At 35.2% G+C, this 21631-nt stretch overlaps 1 protein-coding gene across 6 annotated transcripts in view; it reads right to left on the bottom strand.

The window, feature by feature from the left end:
- RALGAPA1 (Ral GTPase activating protein catalytic subunit alpha 1) overlaps positions 1-21631 on the bottom strand; it is a 222720-nt gene that overhangs the window by 42929 nt on the left and 158160 nt on the right. For all 6 annotated transcript variants that reach the window (XM_053593955.1, XM_053593957.1, XM_053593958.1 and 3 more), the window contains 2 exons: positions 15578-15701; positions 11653-11808 (listed from right to left, as the gene is read on the bottom strand). In XM_053593955.1, coding sequence (XP_053449930.1) covers positions 11653-11808; positions 15578-15701 — 280 coding nt within the window. The remainder of the gene's footprint in view (positions 1-11652; positions 11809-15577; positions 15702-21631) is intronic.

The following is a 21631-nucleotide window of genomic DNA, read 5'->3' as shown; positions in this document are numbered from 1 at the left end:
AACTTGCCTGACTGTTGCATTGTTCAAATATGTCACTTTGATAATGACAAAGGTATCTATAGATTTTTTCATTTCTGACTATGGTAGCTATGGTAATTCATTCAATAAACACTTATTAAACACCAATAGGCCTGGTTCTAGGTGTTGGGGATGTAGCAGTAAGCAAAACAGAGACACACGGTCCTTGTCCCCATGACACTGATATTCTAGTGGAGGAGTCAGGTAAACATACGTAAAAATAAACAGGATAGCTTTACGTGGTAGTAAGTGCCATAAAGAAAATAACCTAGAGTAATGTGACAAAGTTCCATAATCGAAGGGGGCTGCTTTGACTGGTTGAGAAAGGTCTAAGAAACTGTCATGTGACTTTGAGAGTAGAATAATGAGAATGAGGAAGCCTAGTGATGTGGAGAAAAACATTTCAAACAGGGACTATTAAGTGTATATAACCTCTGAGAAGTGAATGAACTTGACATGTTGGAGTGTTAGAATGACAGCCAGGCAAGGCAGGTGGCCAAATCATGCAGGGCTGAAGGCCATAGTTAAGAATTACAATTTTCTTCTACATGCAAGGAGAAGTCACTGCATCCCATTCAACTTACACCACTTACAACGGTGAGATAAATTTGTGCTGAGCCATTTATATTTTCTGGTTTCTCTGTCCTCTATTCTTTTTATCAGGAGTATATTTGTAAGAATTGAGGTTAAAGGCATAGTCTATAGCAAAAAAGAATTATCTTTTATAAGGTTGATTGTTGTATTTGGGACTGAAACCGTGAGTACAATTTTATAGCATTTATGAACTTCACAAAATTTTATTATTCCTTTTTTAGATTCCAGACTACATTTAACATATAGTTTTTTGGACAGTATCTTATATTTCACTTCTATATAAAATAAAGTGGATTTAAAATTAAAATCAGACAAGGCAAGTCCACTAAAAGGTTTATCTATTTGTGATACCACTTTGACCAAATTTCAAGACAGAAAATAAAATGCTGTCTGTAACACTAAATAGTATTTCAGAGGAAACTGACTTAAATAAAGTGCTTCTTTCTCCTCTTTTGGGGGGTCCAGGAAATGAAAGGTAGGCTAGAGAGTCCAACTAAGTACATTACAATTATCTCAACTGGATCTTTATCAAACTTCTAAAAGGACAATTCAGCTACCTATGAAGCAAAGTATCAGCAAGTGGCTAGAACAAGGAGACAGAGGAAATGAGAGAGGCTCCTGTGAACACTTTATACCAATGCCTGCAGCACTTTTGATTTTTAGGGGTGAATACACTCAGTTAAGTGGAAATTATTTTTAACCATTTTCCATCTATCTTCCTCAGATAGAGATAATTTATAGAACAGATGGCTTGATCTGGGGTTACATCAAGATTTCTGATATGGTGGTATAATATTTCTAAGAGAAACTTTGCTAGACTGAGTATTTGGTTAATTTGTTCAAAAGGTATAGTCTAAGTTATAAAAATTCTCCTGCTACTGTCTTGAGCCTTGAAAAGGGTTTCTCTTCACAAGAAATAAAAATGCTACACTTCAATAGGTCCAAGGACATTTACTTCCCATTCTGAGAAAATAAAATGTTTAAAAATAATTTACAAATCGCCAAATGATATTTTAAATAAAAAGTCAGAACTAAAATTGGTTTCTATAAAAGGGATATAAATGATTTTCTCCTACCAAGTTTGAAACAAAGAACCAGAGTCATAAATAATTCTAGCTTGCCAGAGGCATGGCTATTTCTTTATACTGACTGTCGACTACCTAATTTAATTAGAGGTATTAAACTTCATGCCGAGGTCAACAAGCCTTACTTCCTCCAATATTACACTTCAACCAATGCTCATTAATGTGTCTACTGAATGGATTAACACACCTAAAGATATATATACAAAGGACGGGGGGACAACCTAATGATATCCAATTGTTCATTTGTAATAGGACACATGTTCTAGGCTTCAACTTATTACCACTAATGTGGAATTTATTAAATTCAGGAGAAAAAATACCAATACAGAAAGTGATTTTTTTTATTAAGGAGAACTGCTATGAGACAACTGGCTTCTATGATTAAGCTTAAACATTTAACCTATTAAAAATAAAGTGATACTATAATAGAACTAAGCTGTAAGCCTGTGATTTAGAAAAATCTTACACAGTAGGACTATGGAGATGATCAAAACCAAGAGTTAGAGGAGAACAGGGAAAAGAGAAAATCAGTATATAAAGAAATCAACATTTATAAGTTTTTAAAAAAATTTCTATGAAAAGAAGGTTATACTGAATTGAGATCTTCAGGTGTGTTAACCCATTCAGTAGAGACACATTAATGAACACTGACTGAAGTGTAATATTGGAGGAAGAAAGGCTTGTCAACCTCGACGTGAAACTTAATACCTCTAATTAAATTATGTAGTTGACAGTCCCTTTTTGCTTGTCATTTCTTTAAGGGGAATGGTAGTATTAGGAGATATTTCATAACTACATTATTCATTTATATATAATTAATTGAAACATGCTTTCTATGTAGTCTAACATTGATAGAACAGACTTTACTTAACACTTCAGAAAATAAGACATTTCTACAAAGAAATACACAAATGACCAGTAAGTACATGTAAGGATGATCAACAACATTAATCAGTAAGAAAGTACAAATCAAAACTACAACAAAATGTCATTTCACACATACTAGGATGACTATAATTTTCTTTAAAAATGGAAAACAGTAAGTGTAAGGAGGAAGAACAATTGGAATCCTCCTTATACATTGTTGGTAGGAGTGTTAAAGGTGCATCTACTGTGGAAAACAGTTTGTTAGTTCTTCAGAAAGCTAAATATGCAATTTTAGGTATATTTGGGGTATACACATAGAAGTAGAATCAATAGATATACTCAAAATAATTTGAAAATAGTGGTTCAAACAGATACTTGTACACGAATGTTCACTGCAGTATTATTCACAACAGCCAAATGATAGAAACAACCCAGGGTCCTTCAATAAATGAATGGATAGACAAAATGTGATACACACACAAATATTATCAGTCAAAAAAGTACTGCCATGATGAAATGCATGAAAAAAAGAAAAAGAAAAAAGTAATGAAATTCTGACACATGCTACAACATGAATAAATTTTGAAAACGTTATGCCAAGTAAAATAATAGAGGCACAGAAATACGAACATATATTTCCACTTATATGAGGTTCTTAGAATTGGCAAATTTATAAAGAAAGTAGAATAAAAGGTTGCCAGAGGTTAAGTGTAGGGAAGAATGTGGAGCTACTGTTTAATCGGTACAGAGTTTCTATTTGGAAAAATAAAAAAATTCTGGATCTTTTAGTTTCTAGTGCAGCATATAAAAGCTTTACTTGGTCCTAATACAAGTAAAAGCCAGACAAACTGAAAAATCAACAATTATTCCACCCATCAGAGGAAATGACATCACAGAAAAAAATTGCTCTCCCTGGCCCCCATGAGGCGGGGAGAGACAGAATCAGCTCACTGGAGCAGAAACCTTCATAGGATCCAATGCCAGCGCAGGAAAACCTGAACTGTAATTGAATTGCTGGAGGCTCAATGTAGACAAGTAACTAGTCATAGGGGACTGACTCAACTTTTGTTAGTTTTGTTTCCAGGAGCTCTACCAGGTCTTCACAGTGAATACTGAAGAAAAATTCCCTCATGCTTCAGGGTGGGGGAGAGGAAAAGCAATTACTAGCAATACATCAAAGGACCTTTTTAAAAGGCCTGCTATCATGAAAAACTGTTTTACTAGAGCCTAACCTACCTGAGAAAATAAAAACACACAACTCCCAGAGCTTATCTTGTCCCACCTAAGAGGTGGGGAGGAACTGAAAAACAGTGGTGAATTACAGGACAACACAATACTTCTCTTCCCCTCATACCTTACCCCTACACCACTAAAATCCCATCTACCAACACAGTTTCTTTCACCCAATTTGTCATTTCTGAATTTCAGTAAAAAATTACAAGGCAAACTAAAAGGCAAAAAACATAGTTTGAAGAGACAGAACAAGCATCAAAACCAGAGTCAGATGTGGCAGAGATTAGCAGACCGGAAATTTAAAAAAACTATGGTTAAAAAGCTAAGAGCTCCAGTGGAAAAGTAGACAATACGGAAGGGCAGATAGATAATGTAAGCAGAGATGAAAATATTAGGGAAGAATTAAAAAGATAAGCTAGGGATAAAAAGCACTAGAACATAAGTGAAAGATGCCTTTAATGGCCCATCAGTAGACTGAACATAGAGGAGGACTCTCTGAGCTGGAGATTATCTCAATAAAAACCTCTTAAACTGAAAAGCAAAGAGAAAAAAGACTGATAAAAGGAGAAAAGAATATGTAAGAATTGTGGGAACATTATAAAATATGTAAATACACAAAATAAGAATACCAGAAAGAGAAGAGAGAAAGGAACAGATTCACTACTTGAAGCAATGACTGAGAATTTCCCCAAATTAATGTCTGACATCAAATCCAGATTCAGAAAGCTCAGAAAAGAATCAAACAAAATAAATGCCAAAAAACTACAACTAGGCATTCAAACTTCAAAAAATAAAAGATAAATTCTGGAAAGAAACCTGAGGAACAAAACATCTTATCTATAGAGAGGCAAAGACAAAAATAAGAGTAGAATGAAATATTTATTGTTGAGAGAACTATCCCACCGACCTAGAATTCTGTATCCTCTGAAGTTATTCTTCAAAAGTGAAAGAAAAATACTTTCTCAGACAAACAAAAATTGAGGAAATTAGTTGCTAGTAGACCTTCTTTCCAAGAAATGTTAAAACAAGTTTTTCAGAAAGAAGGAAAAATGATATAGGTCATAAACTTGGATCTAGGTAATAAAAGGAAGAATATCAGAGAATGAATAAAGTGAAGGTAAATAAAAATTTTTATTTTCCTTAGTCTTGATTGATTTAACAGACAACAGTTTGTTCATAATAATAATAGCAGCAATGTATTTGAATGTGTATGCTCCTATTCATCTTACGTATAAGTGAAATCAATGACAGCAATGATACGAGGAATGAGAGGGAAGAATTAGGAATACCATGTTATTATAAGTAGTTATTATATAAGCAGCATAGTGTTATTTGAAAATGGACTTGTATTAGTTATAAAGGTATAATGAAAACTCTATAGCAATCACTTAAAAAAGAAAAAAAAAAACACCACAATTGATATGCTAAAAAAGGAGAGAAAAATTCATTGTATGAAATGTTCAATTAAACCAGAAAAGGGGGTGCATGCAGTGGCTGCTTTTAATCCTAGCACTCTGGAAGGCCAAGGCAGAAGCATGGCTTGAGCTCAGGAGTTAAGAGAAGCCTGAGCAAGAGAGAGACCCTCGGGCGGCGCCTGTGGCTCAGTCGGTAAGGCGCCGGCCCCATATACCGAGGGTGGCGGGTTCAAACCCGGCCCTGGCCAAACTGCAACCAAAAAATAGCCGGGCGTTGTGGCGGGCGCCTGTAGTCCCAGCTACTTGGGAGGCTGAGGCAAGAGAATCCCTTAAGCCCAGGAGTTGGAGGTTGCTGTGAGCTGTGTGAGGCCACGGCACTCTACCGAGAGCCATAAAGTGAGACTCTGTCTCTACAAAAAAAAAAAAAAAAAGAGAGAGACCCTCATCTCTGCTAAAAATAGAAAAATTAGCTGGGCATTGTGGCAGGCACCTGTAGTCCCAACTACCTGTGAGGCTGAGTCCCAGAGTTTGAAGTTGCAGTGACCTACAATGATGCCACTGTATTCTACCTGGGGCAACAAAGCAAAACTCTGTCTCACATAAAAAACAAAAAACCTACCCAGAAACAGAAAAGGCAGAAAAAGCAAGAAAAACAAAAAGTGGAAGAAAGAGCTGGGTGCGCAGTGGCTCATGCCTGTAATCCCAGAACTCTAGGAGGCCAAGGTGGGTGGATTGTTTAAGCTCAGGAGCTTGAGACCAGCTTGAGCAAGAGTGAGACCCCATCTCAACTAAAAATAGAAAAACTAGAGCGGCGCCTGTGGCTCAAAGGGGTAGGACGCTGGTCCCATATGCCGGAGGTGGTGGGTTCAAACCCAGCCCTGGCCAAAAAAAAAAAAAAAAAATAATAAATAGAAAAACTAGCTAGGTGTTATGGTGGGCACCTGTAGACCCAGCTATTGGGGAGGCTGAGGCACGAAGATTGCTTGAGCTAAGAGTTTGAGGTTGCTATGAGTTATAATACTACGGCACTCTACCAAGGGCAGCAAAGTGAGATACTCACAAAAAATTAATCTTAGACTCTCTCTGGGGTTTAAAAGAGTTGTAGTCAGAGTCATGAAATGACAGTAATGCTAAAATATGAATCACTGCCAAATTCTCAATGACTATAATTACTTCTTTTTTATATTACAACTGTCTGTAATTTGCATATGGCTTATTTTCATAGAGATTTAAAATGAGTTGATGGAAGAAAGAGTTTAACAGAAGCTAATTTTGTTGTTGTTTTCTTTTTTGAGACAAGTCTCACTCTGCCACTCTCTGTAGAGTTCTGTACTGTCACAGCTCACAGCAAACTCAAACTCTTAGGCTTAGGGGATTCTCTTGCCTCAGCCTCCCAAGTAGCTGGGACTACAGGTGCCCACCACAACGCCTGGATATATATATATTTTTAATTGCAACTGTCATTGTGGTTTTGGTGGCCCAGGCCGGATTCGAACGCGCCAGCCTCGGTATATGTGGCTGGCATCCTAACCACTGAGCTACGGGCACTGCCTGCTATTTTTTTTTGTAGTTGTCATTGTTTAGCAGGCCCAGGCCACTTTGAACCCGCTAGCCCTGGTGTATGTGGCTGGCACCTTAAACACTGAGCAATAGGCACTGAACCAACAGAAGTTTAATGAAGCTTTACTCTAATCCTATCATCATCATCTACTTGTCAGTACTCATGGTTCATCTTGTACTTCTAAAAAGTATATGGCAAGAAATTCCATGGCAAATTTGTTGTTGAATATACTTTCCTACGATTATCCACTCCCACTACTCATTCTAATCTAATTAGCACTCATTAATTTTCCCAGTCATTATCTATTTACTGGCAATTTCCAACAATATCATAAAATGTAAACAAATATATAAATATTTGAGAGGAGTTCTAAAGTTCCTTTTTAAAAGGGTATGAGAATAACACTGTTTCATAGCTTATTAATGAAGTATGAAGAGCTTTGCTATTTAGCAAAAGAATACTATGTAAAATGCCTGATGGGTGGTTATATTTAGCAATAGTTTTGAATAAACTGAGGAGAAGAAATAGGAGGAGAAGATAAAGTAAAGAAATGTTGGACAAGGTTTTCCTTTTTAAAATGTTTTTTTTGGCTTGGCACCCGTAGCACAGTGGTTACGGTGCCAGCCACATATACCGAAATTGGTGGGTTTGAATCTCGGCCTGGGCCAGCTAACCAACAATAACAAGTGCAACAAAAAATAGCCGGGCGTTGTAGCAGGTGCCTGTAGTCCCAGCTACTTGGGAGGCTGAGGCAAGAGAATCGCTTGAGCCCAAGAGTTTGAGGTTGCTGTGAGCTATGATGCCAAAGCACTCTACTGAGGGCAACATAGTGAGACTCTGTCTCAAAAAAAAAGTTTTTCCCTAACAAAACCAAATATGAATTGAATATATACAACTAATACTTTGAGGTATCTCTGTAGACACTACAATGATTTTTAAATGCCTCTGTGTGCTATAGCAACATGGTGGTGTAAGTTTTAATAGCTGTGGACCATCAATTGATATATTCTACCATATCCTTTATAAATTCTAAGGTAGCAATATATATTTAATAATGCATCTTTTATCTGCTATTATTCGTTTTAGTTCAAATTTATGATACAGCATGTTATTTTTTCAGTGTTGTTAGTGCTTTTAATTTACATTTTAAGTTCTTCTCAATCAGTATAATCATTATACAACCTTCAGTCAACATAAACATAATAAAATTTTATTTTTCCCCTCTCCTTCAAACAATATATATGTTTTATCTTAGTCCATGTGGTAAGGCAGTGGTTCACAACTGTCCTAATGCTGTGGCCCTTTAATACAGTTCCTGTGGGTCGTGACCCACAGTTTGAGAACCGCTGTGCTAAGGGATCTGAAATACAGTTTTACAAATTAAAACATACACAGAAATTTTTCAATTTGTTATATACCCATTTTCTTGAAAGCGAATTGCCTTAAGACTATAACCAATCAGGAATGAAAATGGAAATATTTCAATCAACACCTCAGCAATAAAAAGGGTCACAAGGGACTACTATGAACGATTGTATGCCAACAATTTGAATAACCTAGAGGAAATGAATAAATCCCTAGAAAAAGACAGCCTACCAAGACAACCAAGGAAGAAATAGAAAACCTGAACAAACTAATAATAAGTAAAGACACTGAAGAAGCAATTAAAAATCTTCAAACAAAGAAAAGCCCAGAACCAGAGGGCTTCATGGACGAATTCTACCAAATACTCAAAGAAGAATTATAATCAATACTCAATACTCTTCCAAGAAACAGAGCTGGAGGGGATACTTCCAAATACATTGTACAATGCTAGCAGCATCAACTTGATACCTAAGTCAGATAGTGAGATCACAAGAAAAGAAAACTACAGGTCAATCTCTCTGATCAACACTTACACAATCTGAATCCAATAACATATCTAAAAGATTACACATCACGATCAAATGGGATTTGTCCCCAGCATGCAAGGCTTGTTTAACATATGCAAACAAGTCAATGTGATACTATATCACATTAACAGTATAAAAGATAAAAACCATATAATCAATCATCACAATTGATGTAGAAAAAAAGCAGTTGACAAAGTCCAGCATCCATTCTTGATAAAACTCTTGACAGCTTAGGTTTAGAAGAAAAGTGCCTGATCATAATAAAGGTCACTTAAAATGAAAGCTTTTTCACTGACACAAGGGAAGCATACCCACCCTTGACACTTTATTCAACATAGCACTAAAAGTACTAGTAAGAGCAATCAGACCAGAAGAAGAAATAAAATGTACCCCGATTGGAAAGAAGTATTAATATTTCCAGATGACATGATCCTATATATAGAAAACCCCAAAGATTCTGCAAAAATAGTGTTTGAACTAATAAATACAATCAGTAAAGGTGCAAGAGGTAAAATCAACATACAAAAATCACTAATATTTCTATACACAAGTAATGACCTAGCTGAAAAAGAAATCAAGAAAACAGTCCTATTTACAATAACATAAAAAAGTTACTTAGGAATAAATTTAACCAAGGAGGTGAAAGATTTGTACACTGAAAGCTGTAGAACATTGATGAAAGAAATTGAAGACACAAACAGAAAGATATCTTGTGTTCATGGATCAGAACAATTAATAATCTTCATACTACCCCAAGCAATATAGAGATATAATATAATCTCTACCAAAAATTACAATGCCAATCTTAAGAGAAATAGAAAAAACATGCCCAGAATTCGTAAGAAACCACAAAAACCTGAATAGCCAAAGCAATACTGTGAATAAGAAAAACAGAGTCCTGGGGCAGTGCCTGTGGCTCAGTCAGTAGGGCGCCGGCCCCATATGCCGAGGGTGGCAGGTTCAAGCCCGGCCCCAGCTGAACTGCAACCAAAAAATAGCTGGGTGTTGTGGCGGGCGCCTGTAGTCCCAGCTACTCGGGAGGCTGAGGCAAGAGAATCGCTTAAGCCCAGGAGCTGGAGGTTGCTGTGAGCTGTGTGATGCCATGGCACTCTACCGAGGGCCATAAAGTGAGACTCTACAAAAAAAAAAAATAAATAAATAAGAAAAAGAAAAACTGAGTCCTATTATGGCACCAGTTTTTAAAAAGAAAAAAAAAAAAACAATAATAGAGTTGGAGGCATCATGCTCCCTAATTTAAAGTTATATTACAAAGCTATAGTAATCAAAACAGGATGGTACTGAAATAAATCAGAAACACAGACCAATGCAACAGAATAAAGAGCCCAGAAATGAGTCCAAACATAATAAGGTCAAATAATTTTTGACAAGGGCACCAAGAAGACCAATGGGAAAGGACAGTCCCTTCGAGAAATAGTCCTGGGAAAAGTTAATGTCCACACACAAAAGAATGAAACTGGACCCTTGTCTTACACCATACACAAATATCAATTTGAAATGGACAAAAGACCTAAATACAGGACACAAAACCATAAGCCTAGAAGAGAACACAGGGAAAAAGCTACTTGACATTGTCTTTGGCAATGATATTTTGAATATTATACCGAAAGTCCTGGCTACAAATGCAAAAATAAATGGGATTACATCAAACTAAAAGGCTTCTGTACAGCAAATGAAACAATCAATAAAATGAAAAGGCAATGTATAGACTGGGCAAAAAAATTGCAAACCGCCTACTGATAAGGGACTAATATCTAAAGCTTATCAACAGTCTTACAACTCAATAGCAGAAAAACAACCAATTAAAAGATGGGCTAAGGACCCAAACAGATATTTCCTCAAAGAAGACATAAAAATGACCAACTGGTATACGAAAAGATGTCCAACATCACATTAATCATCACACAAATGAAAATTAAAATCAAGTATGAGATATCAGTTCACACCTGTTAGGATGCTAATACTAAAAAGCCAATAAATAAAAAAATGATGGTGAAGGTGTTAAGAAAAGGAAACCCTGAAACACTGTTGGTGGGAATGTAGCCTGGTACAGTATTAATAGAGAAAAGTGTGGAGGTTCTGAAAGAAATTAAAAATAGAACTACCAATTGACCCAGCAATCCTTCCTCCGGAGATATGCCTAAAGTGGGTGAAATTACCACCTCCTAAGGATACCTACAACTCCTATGTTCATGGTTGCATTATTCACAATAGCCAAGACATAGAAATAACCTGAGTGCCCACTGTTGGACAAATAGATAGGAAAATATGTAATATATACCAAAAGGAATATTATTCAACCTTAAAAAGGGAGATTCTGCCATTTGCCACAACGTGGATGACCTGGAACACATTATGCTAAGTGAAATAAGCCAGACACAGAAAGAAAAATATTGTATGATATCCCTTATATGCAGAATCATTTAAAAAAGACCAAATATACAGAGGTAAGACAATAAAACAGTGATTATCATCAGTAGAGTAAGGAGGGAGAGGGAGGAAGTAAGGACTAATAGGTTAAAGTGTAGATGACAAGTCTAGAGATCTAATATACAACATGAGGACTAAACTTCATAAAATTGTATAGTATTTGAAAATTTTGTTAAGTAAGCAGATTTTAGCTGTTTACGTCATACGAAAAAAGTCACTCTGTAAAAGGACAGATACATAATTTTTCTTCACTATCATAACCATATATTGTGTTATACCATAACATTGTGTGTAAACTTCAAATATACACAATAAAATTTATTAAAAATAAAGACTGTAATGTTCAGTCACATCATTGTTCTTTAAGACAAACATAGTTTGTCGTATAGCAATCCTGTTTAGAAAGACAGTATCAGGGGAAGAGTAGAGCACTACAACCAGAAATAGTGCTTGATCAATTAATTACTTACATATTTATGTATAAGTGGTGTTAATTACTAAGATTTTAACTCTAAACTACTTTATTCCTCAGAACTTACTTTTTTGGTCAAAGAATCATCAGAATCAGAAGGCATTCTTGTTGATACATGAAATATTACTTCTACTGTAGAGGTAGCAAAATATGGAGTGGTCAATCCAGTACTTTTGTTTTTTTGTAATCCTCCCATAAAACCACAATGGTTTGTAAGATTTATCTAGAAGCAATGAAGAACCACATAAAATTAGTCAACTAAACAAAACTCAAAAATGTTATTGAAAAGATTCAAATTTTCCTCTTTCCAAAAACACTGAAAACAAAGTCTTTGCATGTTATTAACCAATAGTTAAACTAGAATTATTCATTAGTGTCGATCTGTTCCCACTTATATTTTTTTCTAAAGTATTTGAAGATCTCTAATTAGCAGGAGATAATTAGGAAACAAATCAACTGCTGTGTAAGATGCATCTTTTGTTAGGCTACTAGGTGTTAATGGTATATTATAAAGGGTGTCAGGGGACCCCCAAGCCAGAGACCAAACATCAAATCTGGAAATGATTTGGAGAAAAGTTAAAATAATAATGTTAATTTAATAAAATGATTAAGTTAGATGTGTTACATTTACTCATAAAACTGGCTTCCTGGTTTGTATATATCATAACTCAGAACCAAAAGAAAACATGCATAACTTAAGTATAATTGCATTTAAAAAACAACAAATTAATTTGTACAAGGATTTTAAAAAATTTATTTCCTGACTATAAATATAATATACATTTACTATCAGGGTCATTGCATTTCACTATATTCCCTTGACTGGCATGATGCACAGAAGCCAAGAATTTGTGTTCACTATAGAAAATGAGGGCTCTATAGAAGAAAAAAGAAAAATCGAAAATTATCTGTATCTCTCCACTTAGAGAAAACCATTTATGCCAATGTTTTACTGCAACAAAATCTGAATGTTTGATAAAATTGAGAATTACAAAACAAAATCCCTGCCCCTGTTAATTCAACATGTCTCAAATATCAGTATCAATTCCTAATGAATGAACATATGATTGACAGATTAGTTTTTATACTATTATTATAAAATTGCCTCAAGAACTTAAATTTTTTTTTTGAAAATGTCTAGAGGACATAATTACTTTACTCATAATTACTCAAATCTGGAAACAGCACAAATGTCTGAAGAACTTAAAGTTTTTAAGTTTATTTTTTGACCCACTAATACACTTAATTAGAAATTCAAAAGTATAAAAAGGTATATTTAAATTCTTCCTTTTGTATTTCTCACCTCCAACTACTCAGTTACCCTTACAGAAAGCAATTCAAGTATTTCTCCAAAGGTTTTCTCTGCATATAATTCTTCTCTTTTCTTTTTAAGTCTTGCTCTGTCATCCAGGCTGGAGCTCAGTGGCATGATCAAGCTCACTCTAGCCTCTTAATTCCTGGACTCAAGTGATAATCCTGCCTTAGCTTCCCAAATAGCTAGCACTACAAATGCATGCCACTATGCCTGATTATTTTTGGTTAGAGATGAGGATCTTGCTATGTTGCCCAGGCTGCGTTCAAACTCCTGGCCTCAAGTGTTCCTCCTGCCTCAGCCTTCAGAGTAGTTGAGATCAGTTATGAGCCACTATGCTCAGTTTTACAATTAAATTCTTACATGTCTGTATGCGTGCATGCACAAACATGTACTTCTGCACACACACAGTGCACGCATATACAGTATTCTGCCCTTTCCTTTTTGTAATTAATAAATCTTGAAAAATACTCAATAACAAGCCTCTTCATTTTTTTGTTTTCATGGCTTCTTCACAGAAGATTATTTTATTGATGTACAATAATTTAATTAGTTCCTTACTTGAAGGATATTTAGGGTCTTCTCAATCTTTTGCTATTACAGTCAGTGCTGCAGTGAATAATGTTGAACATACCACGTTGCACTTGTGAAAGTCGATCTATAGACAATAGCTAAAAGTGAAATTTTCAGGCAAAGGGCATGTGCACTTCTGATCTTGAAATACACTACTAAATTGCTGTCCATAGTCAGTACCAATGTTGTATGAGAATGCCTGTTTTCCTCATGCCCTTCCAAATATTATTATCAAACTTTATGATCTTTGCTAATCTGGCAGGTGACAAATGGATTCTTACAGTAAAATTTTTGTTTTATTTTGTTTTAGTAATAAATTGATTTACTTTCAAGTCAATTCTCTTTTGTCTCTGATTATGTAAAGGAGTCTCAATTTAGTATGACTTTGCTGTTAACGTTTTTGATCTCTACTCTTTAAAATTTCTTTGTTCATCTCTACTTCTTAAAAATTAAGTATCTGGAGAGTCACATGAAGAAATGAAATAATAATTTTAAAAATCTCATGTATCCTTTACTCAGAGTCCCCCAGTGCAAAACTGTGCCTGTTGGTATTTCGAGGTTGCTAGCTTCTTCAGCTCCAAGTCTGGGATATATGAGGCAAAAAGAAAATCCAGAAAACTCACCAATCTGTCATTCCTCAGCCCTAAAGTATGTGTCATCACTTCATTCCTTTTTATGGCTGAATAATACTCTACTGTATGGAAATACCACATTTTGTGTATCTACTCATCCACTGGGCTATTTCAACCATTTTGCTATTATTAATAATGCTGCTATAAACATTCACGTATAGATTTTTGTGTGGACATACAGTTTCATTTCTCTTAGGTATATACCGAGGAGTAGAACTGTCTGGTCATATGGCAACTCCTATGTTTAACTGTCTGACAAACTGCCAGTTTTCCACCGTGATCGTATCATTTTACATTCCCACTAGCGGTGCACGTGGGTTCAGATTGCTCTAAATCCTAGCTTATAGTTGTTTATTTTTTGACTTTTTGATTCTAGCCATCTTACTGGGTGTGAAGTGTTATTTGATTATAGTTTTGATTTGCATTTCCCTGATAATGCTGCAATTTTTTTCATGTGCTTATAGGCCATTTATATACCATTTTCTGTAGCATTGTCTATTTGGGTTCTCTTTTAAAAATTAGGTGTCTTCTGATTATCTGAAAATCCTTTGCAATATCCAAGATCACAAAAATCTACCCCTATATCCTCTTCTAAGGTTTTGTAATTTTAGGTCTTACATTCAGGTCTTTGATCCACTTGAGTTAATTTTTGTAGATGGTATGAGATAAGGGTCTGACTCATTCTTTTGCACATGGCCATCTAGTTGACCCAGCACCATTTGTCGAAAAAACTGTTCTTTCTTCACTGGATAGTCTTGGCACCCTTGTCAAAAAACAGTTGACTGTAGATATGTGGGTTTATCTCTGGACTCTTGATTCTATTCCACTGATTTTATAAATCTATTCTTAGGTCAGCATGACTACATTATCTCAACTGCTTTGCTCTCTAGTAAATTCGAAATTAGGGAAGGGTGAGTCACCTCCATTTCTTCTTCTTTTTCATGTCTCCCTCACTTATTACTAACACTTTTATAATCTTTTTAACAGAAAGTCTATTGACAATTTTTTAATACTTAAAAAAAGCATTTCCACTAAGTGTGTCTGGGTGACTATGGAAAGCTTTAGTTAGCCCTTGTATCTTAGTTTCAAGAACACCAGTTTGGGAGGCTGAGGCAAGAAGATCGCTTGAGCCCAAGTGTTTGAGGTTGCTGTGAGTTACGATGATGCCACGGCACTGTACCCAGGGCAACAGAGTGAGACTCAGTCTAAAAACAAAAAAAGAACACCAGTGTGATGGTCACAGCTATAAGGAACATCTATATCTTCTAAACATATGAATTTAGTATTTTTTCACAATATGTTGTCTCCATGACAATAAACATCTTTCCTTTCAAAGTCCCAACCGCTGCTATATTTGTAGATTACATGTAAGGCAGAAATATTAACAAATCCATTTTTAAGTTGTTGTATCTCCTAAAAATAACCCTCTGCTTCCAAATACAAATAAAATATTTCATACAATTTAAAAACAATACCTCCCAACCAAGACCAGCGACAAAATCCTCATAAGCTTGACTTCCTCCTGTATTGGTAAGAATGGAGTGTTTGTCCTCTTGTCCTTCAGCAACATAAAATACTGCAATCTTGTGCGTCTCTCGGCTATAAAACAAAAGAATATACCATTCATTTAATCATAATTTATACATTCATTCATCCAAAAATTAAGTTTTAGGTACAAACTATGTGGCAATAAAAAGATGAAAAGTCTTAGATCTTACAGTCTACAGAAGGTGACAAATAAATACAAGTAAAAAATTATAAAAGTTACAAAATCGCCCTTGCAACAGAAGAAAGGCATGATTACTTCTGACTGTAGAAACAAAGAAATCTAAAGAATAAGAAGTATTGAGTTAGGAGATAGATAAGAAAGATTTGATAAATGAAGAGAAAGAGTATGAAGGAGGACAGACACATAGGTGTGAGCATATTTGAAGAATTGTCTGTCGCATGATGTTTGTGAATCCCAGGTTCAATAAGTAGATGAGTGAGAAATGATCTGTTCCTTTACAGTACTTACAATACAGAAAAAGAAACATACACAGCCAGTCATGTTCTGCTTAACTACAGGGGTTGTTCTGAAAAATGTGTTGTTAGGAATCTAGTTATTGTGTGAACATTTTAGAATGCACTTATACAAACCTAGACAGTATTGCCTACCAAGGATATATATTTGGAATAGCCTATTTATTGCTCCTATACAAACCTGTACAGCTTGTTACTATGCTGGTTACTATAGGCAACTGTAACAAATGGTAAGTATTTGTGTATCTGAACACAGAAAAGTATGGTATAAATATGGTATTATAATTTTATCAGAGGACCACCATATATGTGATGCATTGCTGACAGAAACATCAGTATGTAGCAAATGACTATATACAAACATAAAATTGTACAGAGTAATTGCCATGTTCTTAGACATTTTATTTTTAGTTTTTTCTAAATTTGAAAGTGTTCAGAAAAGCAAATTTCTGGTTTGAAATTTGGCTCTCCAAGTTAACCAGGCTATACCATATTTTTAAGGTATCATTCATACCCAGATATTGTCCTAAAGTCATATAGCAAATGGGAAAACATTCATTTAAGAAAATTTACTAAATTTATGAACAGAAGTAAAGTTTTCACTGCTGTACCATGCAGAATTAAAAAAACAAACTACAACCAATAACAAGGAAATAAGAATTAAAGTAAATTTAGTCTGACAACCATGTTTTCCAGTTCGTCTTAAAGAAGTTGCCAAATCATGATTATGGATTTCAATATTAACAACAAGGGTGGTTTTAGCTGTTTTCAATAATGGGAATATTTCACTTTAGGTGGTAAACACATAAACTTTCAGCATGCCCAATGTGTGATTATTAGAATAATCTAGTGCAAGCAGTAAAATATAATTTGAAGGTGAGGGAGATTTGCAGAATTGCAGAATAAGTATCTATGTGGCCTGTCTCCCAAGCAAAACATGACTTAACTGTTGAAAATTATTTTTTAATATATCATTAATCTCCAGATATACTGTCCTAAAGTCATACAGCAAATGGGAAAACATTGATTCAAGAAAATTTACTACATCTTGGTAAGAACACAGATTTGCAACATGTGAGTTACAGAAAGTCCCTTTACCCTACACACAGCTCTTTGTTGCCAAAGATCTGCCCTGGGCAATTTACTAAGGCCTAGAAGACAGAGGCTCCCTTTCTCTCCAGCAACTCATCTGGGGCTATGGTTTCACCTGTAAGAGACAGATTACTGAAGATATTTGTGATCCTTCCCTGGCTCCATATTACAGAAGCTCTATTCTAGATAAGTGTGGCTGAAAAGAGCAGGTCTCCCTTCCCTCATTCAGCCCCCTCCCTTATGGAAGAAGCTCCAAGTGCGAAAGGCTGAGGGTCCCAACCTTTCCTATTCCAACGTGCTCATAGTATAGAGCTTCCAGTAGAAAAAGCAAGCAGAGAAGACCAGGGACTACTATTGGATGTATCTCCCAGGTGTCCACTTACAGAGTGAGGAGTCACTCCAGAAATAGCTGGTCTCAGACCCCAGCTCAGAAAGAGTGACAAACAGGTTCTTCCCAGGGTGAAGGATAAGTCATAAGGACAAAGAAATCAGCGTCAGCTCTACCAGAGGGGACTGACTTTATGTAGAACAGAGCTTAGAGGTAAGCAACTAGGAGAAGCTGACACAAACAAAAGAGCAAAGCAGCAGAAGTTTAACGGAAAAAAATCAGGAAAAGAGACAGCTATGAAAAGCCCTTCTGGGAGTCAGAGTCAATTGTGGAAGTTGAGCAGCCTGTGGATATGCACTAGGCTACACCCATTCAGGAACAATTAGAGTAAGATGTAGAGTAAGAAAGCATTCCCAAAGCCACATACAGACCTATCACACCTAACACAGGTAAAATGTCACTGCCACTGAATAAAAACCTATTTGAATTCAGAGTTAACTCCTAGGAACCCAAGACTTAAAACATCTAGTCATTCCTGTTAGTATGAAAGACTGTTCATACCTAAGACTGTATCCTTTTTGTGGTAGTCAGACAGAGGACCTTCAAACTATTCATCTCTAGGTGAATGTGGGATAAAAAAACCATAAACAAACACTCTGAACTCTAAAAGGCATTCACATCCAACAGTAAACAATAAAAATCTAATGAACTAAGGCGAATAAAGCATAAACTTTGGTCAGTAAGCAGATGTCAAAATAGAGAAGAACCCTAAATAACCAGGGTTCTTCTAACCAATTTTTTAAAAATCTGAGCAGGGAAATTAAAGGCTACATACTGTGGGGAAGATAAGTTGCTAGAAAATAAAACAAATGACTAAGCCTATAACAATTACTAAAAAAGTCAATCTATTTTTGATTCAAAGACACAAAGTAGAAAGTCAAAGGAATGGAAAAAATAAAGTAAGAGAGCTAGAGTAGTATTAGACTTTAAAACAAAAAATGTTACAGATACAGAGAGACAATTTATGATAAAAGGCCAATCTAACAGAAAGACATACAAATTACAAACATATATTCATCTAAGAGCAAGCCCCAAAATACATGATATAAAACCAAGACAGAATTGAAGGCACAAATAGACATTTCCACAATAATAGCTGGAGACTCTAATATCCCATTTTCAATAATGGACAGAAAATCTAGAAAATATCAAAGGAAATAGAAGACTTGAATACCAGTATAGCCCAGCTAGACCTAAAAGATATCTTTGGAACACTGTACCTATGGTAGCAGGAAAGATATTCTCTTCAAGCATACATAAAATATCTTCCAGGAAAACTACCCTGTTTCCCCGAAAATAAGACCTAGCGCATCTTTGGGAGCACACCTTAAAATAAGACAGGGGAAACAGGGTATATAGGAGGCTATAAAATAACCTTTAAAAAATTAAAAGGACTGAAATCATGCAAGGTATACTTTCTATCCACAATGGAGTGAAAGCAGAAATTAAGAAGAGAAAATTTGGAAAATTTACAAATGTGTGGAAATAAAACAACACACTCCCCAAGTAACCAATGGGTTAAAGAATAAATCACAAACATTAGAAAATATACAGAGACAAATCAAAATAAAAATACAACATACCAAAATTGATGGCATGCAGTAAAGTAGTACTCATTGGAAAATTCATAAATCTAAATGCCTGTATTAAGAAAGAAAGTTTTTGGGCGCTACCTGTGGCTCAGTGGGTTAGGGCCCTGGCCCCATATACCGAGGATGGCAGGTTCGAATGTGGCCCAAGCCAAACTACAACAAAAAACAGCTGGGCACTGTGGTGGGCGCCTGTAGTCCCAGTCCCAGCTACTTGGGAGGCTGAGGCAAGATAATCACCTAAGCCCAGGAGCTGCAGGTTGCTGTGAGCTGTGACCCCATGGCCCTCTACTGAGGTTGGTAGAGTGAGACTCTGCCTCTTAAAAAAAAAAAAAAGAAAGAAAGAAAGAAAGAAAAGCTTTCATACCAATAACTAAAGCTTCTACCTTAAGAAAATAGATAAGGAAGAGCAACTAAACTCAGAGCCAGCAAAAGAAGCCCAATATGGTGGTTCATGCCTGCAATCACAGCTACTTGGGAGACTGAGGCAAGAGAATTGCTGAAGCCTAGGAATTTGAGGCTACAGTAAGCTATGACTGTTCCCCTCTGCATTCCAGCATGGGCACAGAATGAGACCCTCATCTCTTAAAAAAAAAAAAAAATAGGCAGGACAAAAGAAAAAAAAAGGCAAGAGAAGAAAGGAAATAATAAAGACTAGAGTGGAAATAAATGAAGTAGAAAGTACAGAAAAATCAATGAAACCAGAAATTGCTTCTTTAAGATTAAGATAATGAACAAAATTGACAACCTTTAGCCAGACTGAGCGAGAAAAAGACTTAAATTAGTAAAACCAGGAATAAAAGAAGGGACATCATACATACCTCACAGAAATATAAAGTGTTAAGAAAATGTTACGAACAATCATATGCCAAAAAATTAGATAAATTCCGATTAAATGGACAAATTCCTAGAAAGACACAAATTTTGAAAAATAACCTTAAGAACAAGTAGAATATCTGAATATATCTATAAGAAGTTAAGACTCTGAATGAGTAATCTGATTGGAGAAGAAGAAGTAAAAATGTCCCACGTATACATGAGATGATTTTATATATAGAAAATCCTAAGGAATACAGTAAAAAGCTATTGGATCTAATACGCAAGTTCAACAAGGTTATTATTCAGCAGGTTATTATTCAGCAGGACATAAGATCAACATACAAAAATCAATTGTATTTCTATACACTAGTAATATAAACATTCCAAAAACAAAATGTTAAAAAAAATTCCTTTTATAATAGCAACAAAAATAATAATTCTTGGGTATAAATTTACCAATAAGTGTAAAACTTACATCTAAAAATGACAAAACATCATTGAAAGAAATTAAAGCCTAAATTAAAAAAAAAAAACTCACGTTCATGGACTGAAAAGATAATAGTGTTCCCTAAATTGATCTACAGATTTAATAAAATCTTTATCAAAAAGTCCGCTGCATTATTGTAGAAAGAAACTGACAAGCTGATCCTAAAATTTACAGGAAAATGCAACAGATTCAAAATGACCAAAACTATCCTGGAAAAAAAAAAAAAAAAAGAACAGAGTTAAAAGAAGATTCATACTTCATTTCAGAACTTACTATACAAAAGTAATCAAGGCACTGTAGTACTAGGATAAGAACAGATATATAGGTCAGTAAAACAGATCATGTATCCAGAAATAAACTCTTATGTTTATGGTCAACTGCTTTTTGATAACAGCACCAAGACAATTCAGTAGAGGAAAAGAAGAATCTCTACAACAAATGGGACAACTAGATAGCTACATGCAAAAGAAGCCTGGACTCATACCATATTCAGAAATTAAATAAAAACAGATCATAAATCTAAAATATAAGCATTAAAAGTATAAAAGTCTTAGAAAAAAACCAAGACCTTGAATTAGGAAAGGTCTTTTAAAATATAACACAAAAAGCCTAAGTGATGAAATAGAAAAATAGGCAAAAATAAAAAATTTTTGTGCTATAGATAATACTGTTAAGAAAATGAGTCTACAAAAGAAGTGTTGGCAAATCATACATCTGCAAAGTTTTGTATCCTTAATGCCTACAGAACTTACAACTCAATAGCAAAAAGATAACACAATTTTTAAAATAGGCAAAGAATTCTGCATTACCTTTCTAGGGTTTCTGTAACAAAGTACACAAACTAGGTGGCTTTCAACAATAGAAATCTATTCTGTCATGGTTCTAGATGCTAAAGTTAGAAATCAAGGTGTTGACAGGGCCATGGTTCCTCCAAAGGCTCTAGGAGAGAATCCCTCCCTCATCTCTTCTTAGTTGTAGTGGTTGCCAACAATCTTAGGCATTCCTGGCTTATAGCCCTATCACTATAATTTCTGCCTCCATCTTCACAAGGCCATCTTCTCTCTCTGTGTGCATATGTCTGTATGCAATGCATAATGGCTTTTCTTAACACCGACCATCAGCTTTAGAGTTG

This window comes from Nycticebus coucang, chromosome 6, assembly GCF_027406575.1.
Source record: "Nycticebus coucang isolate mNycCou1 chromosome 6, mNycCou1.pri, whole genome shotgun sequence".
NCBI lineage: Eukaryota > Metazoa > Chordata > Mammalia > Primates > Lorisidae > Nycticebus > Nycticebus coucang.
This window is presented reverse-complemented; position numbering and strand designations above follow the sequence as displayed.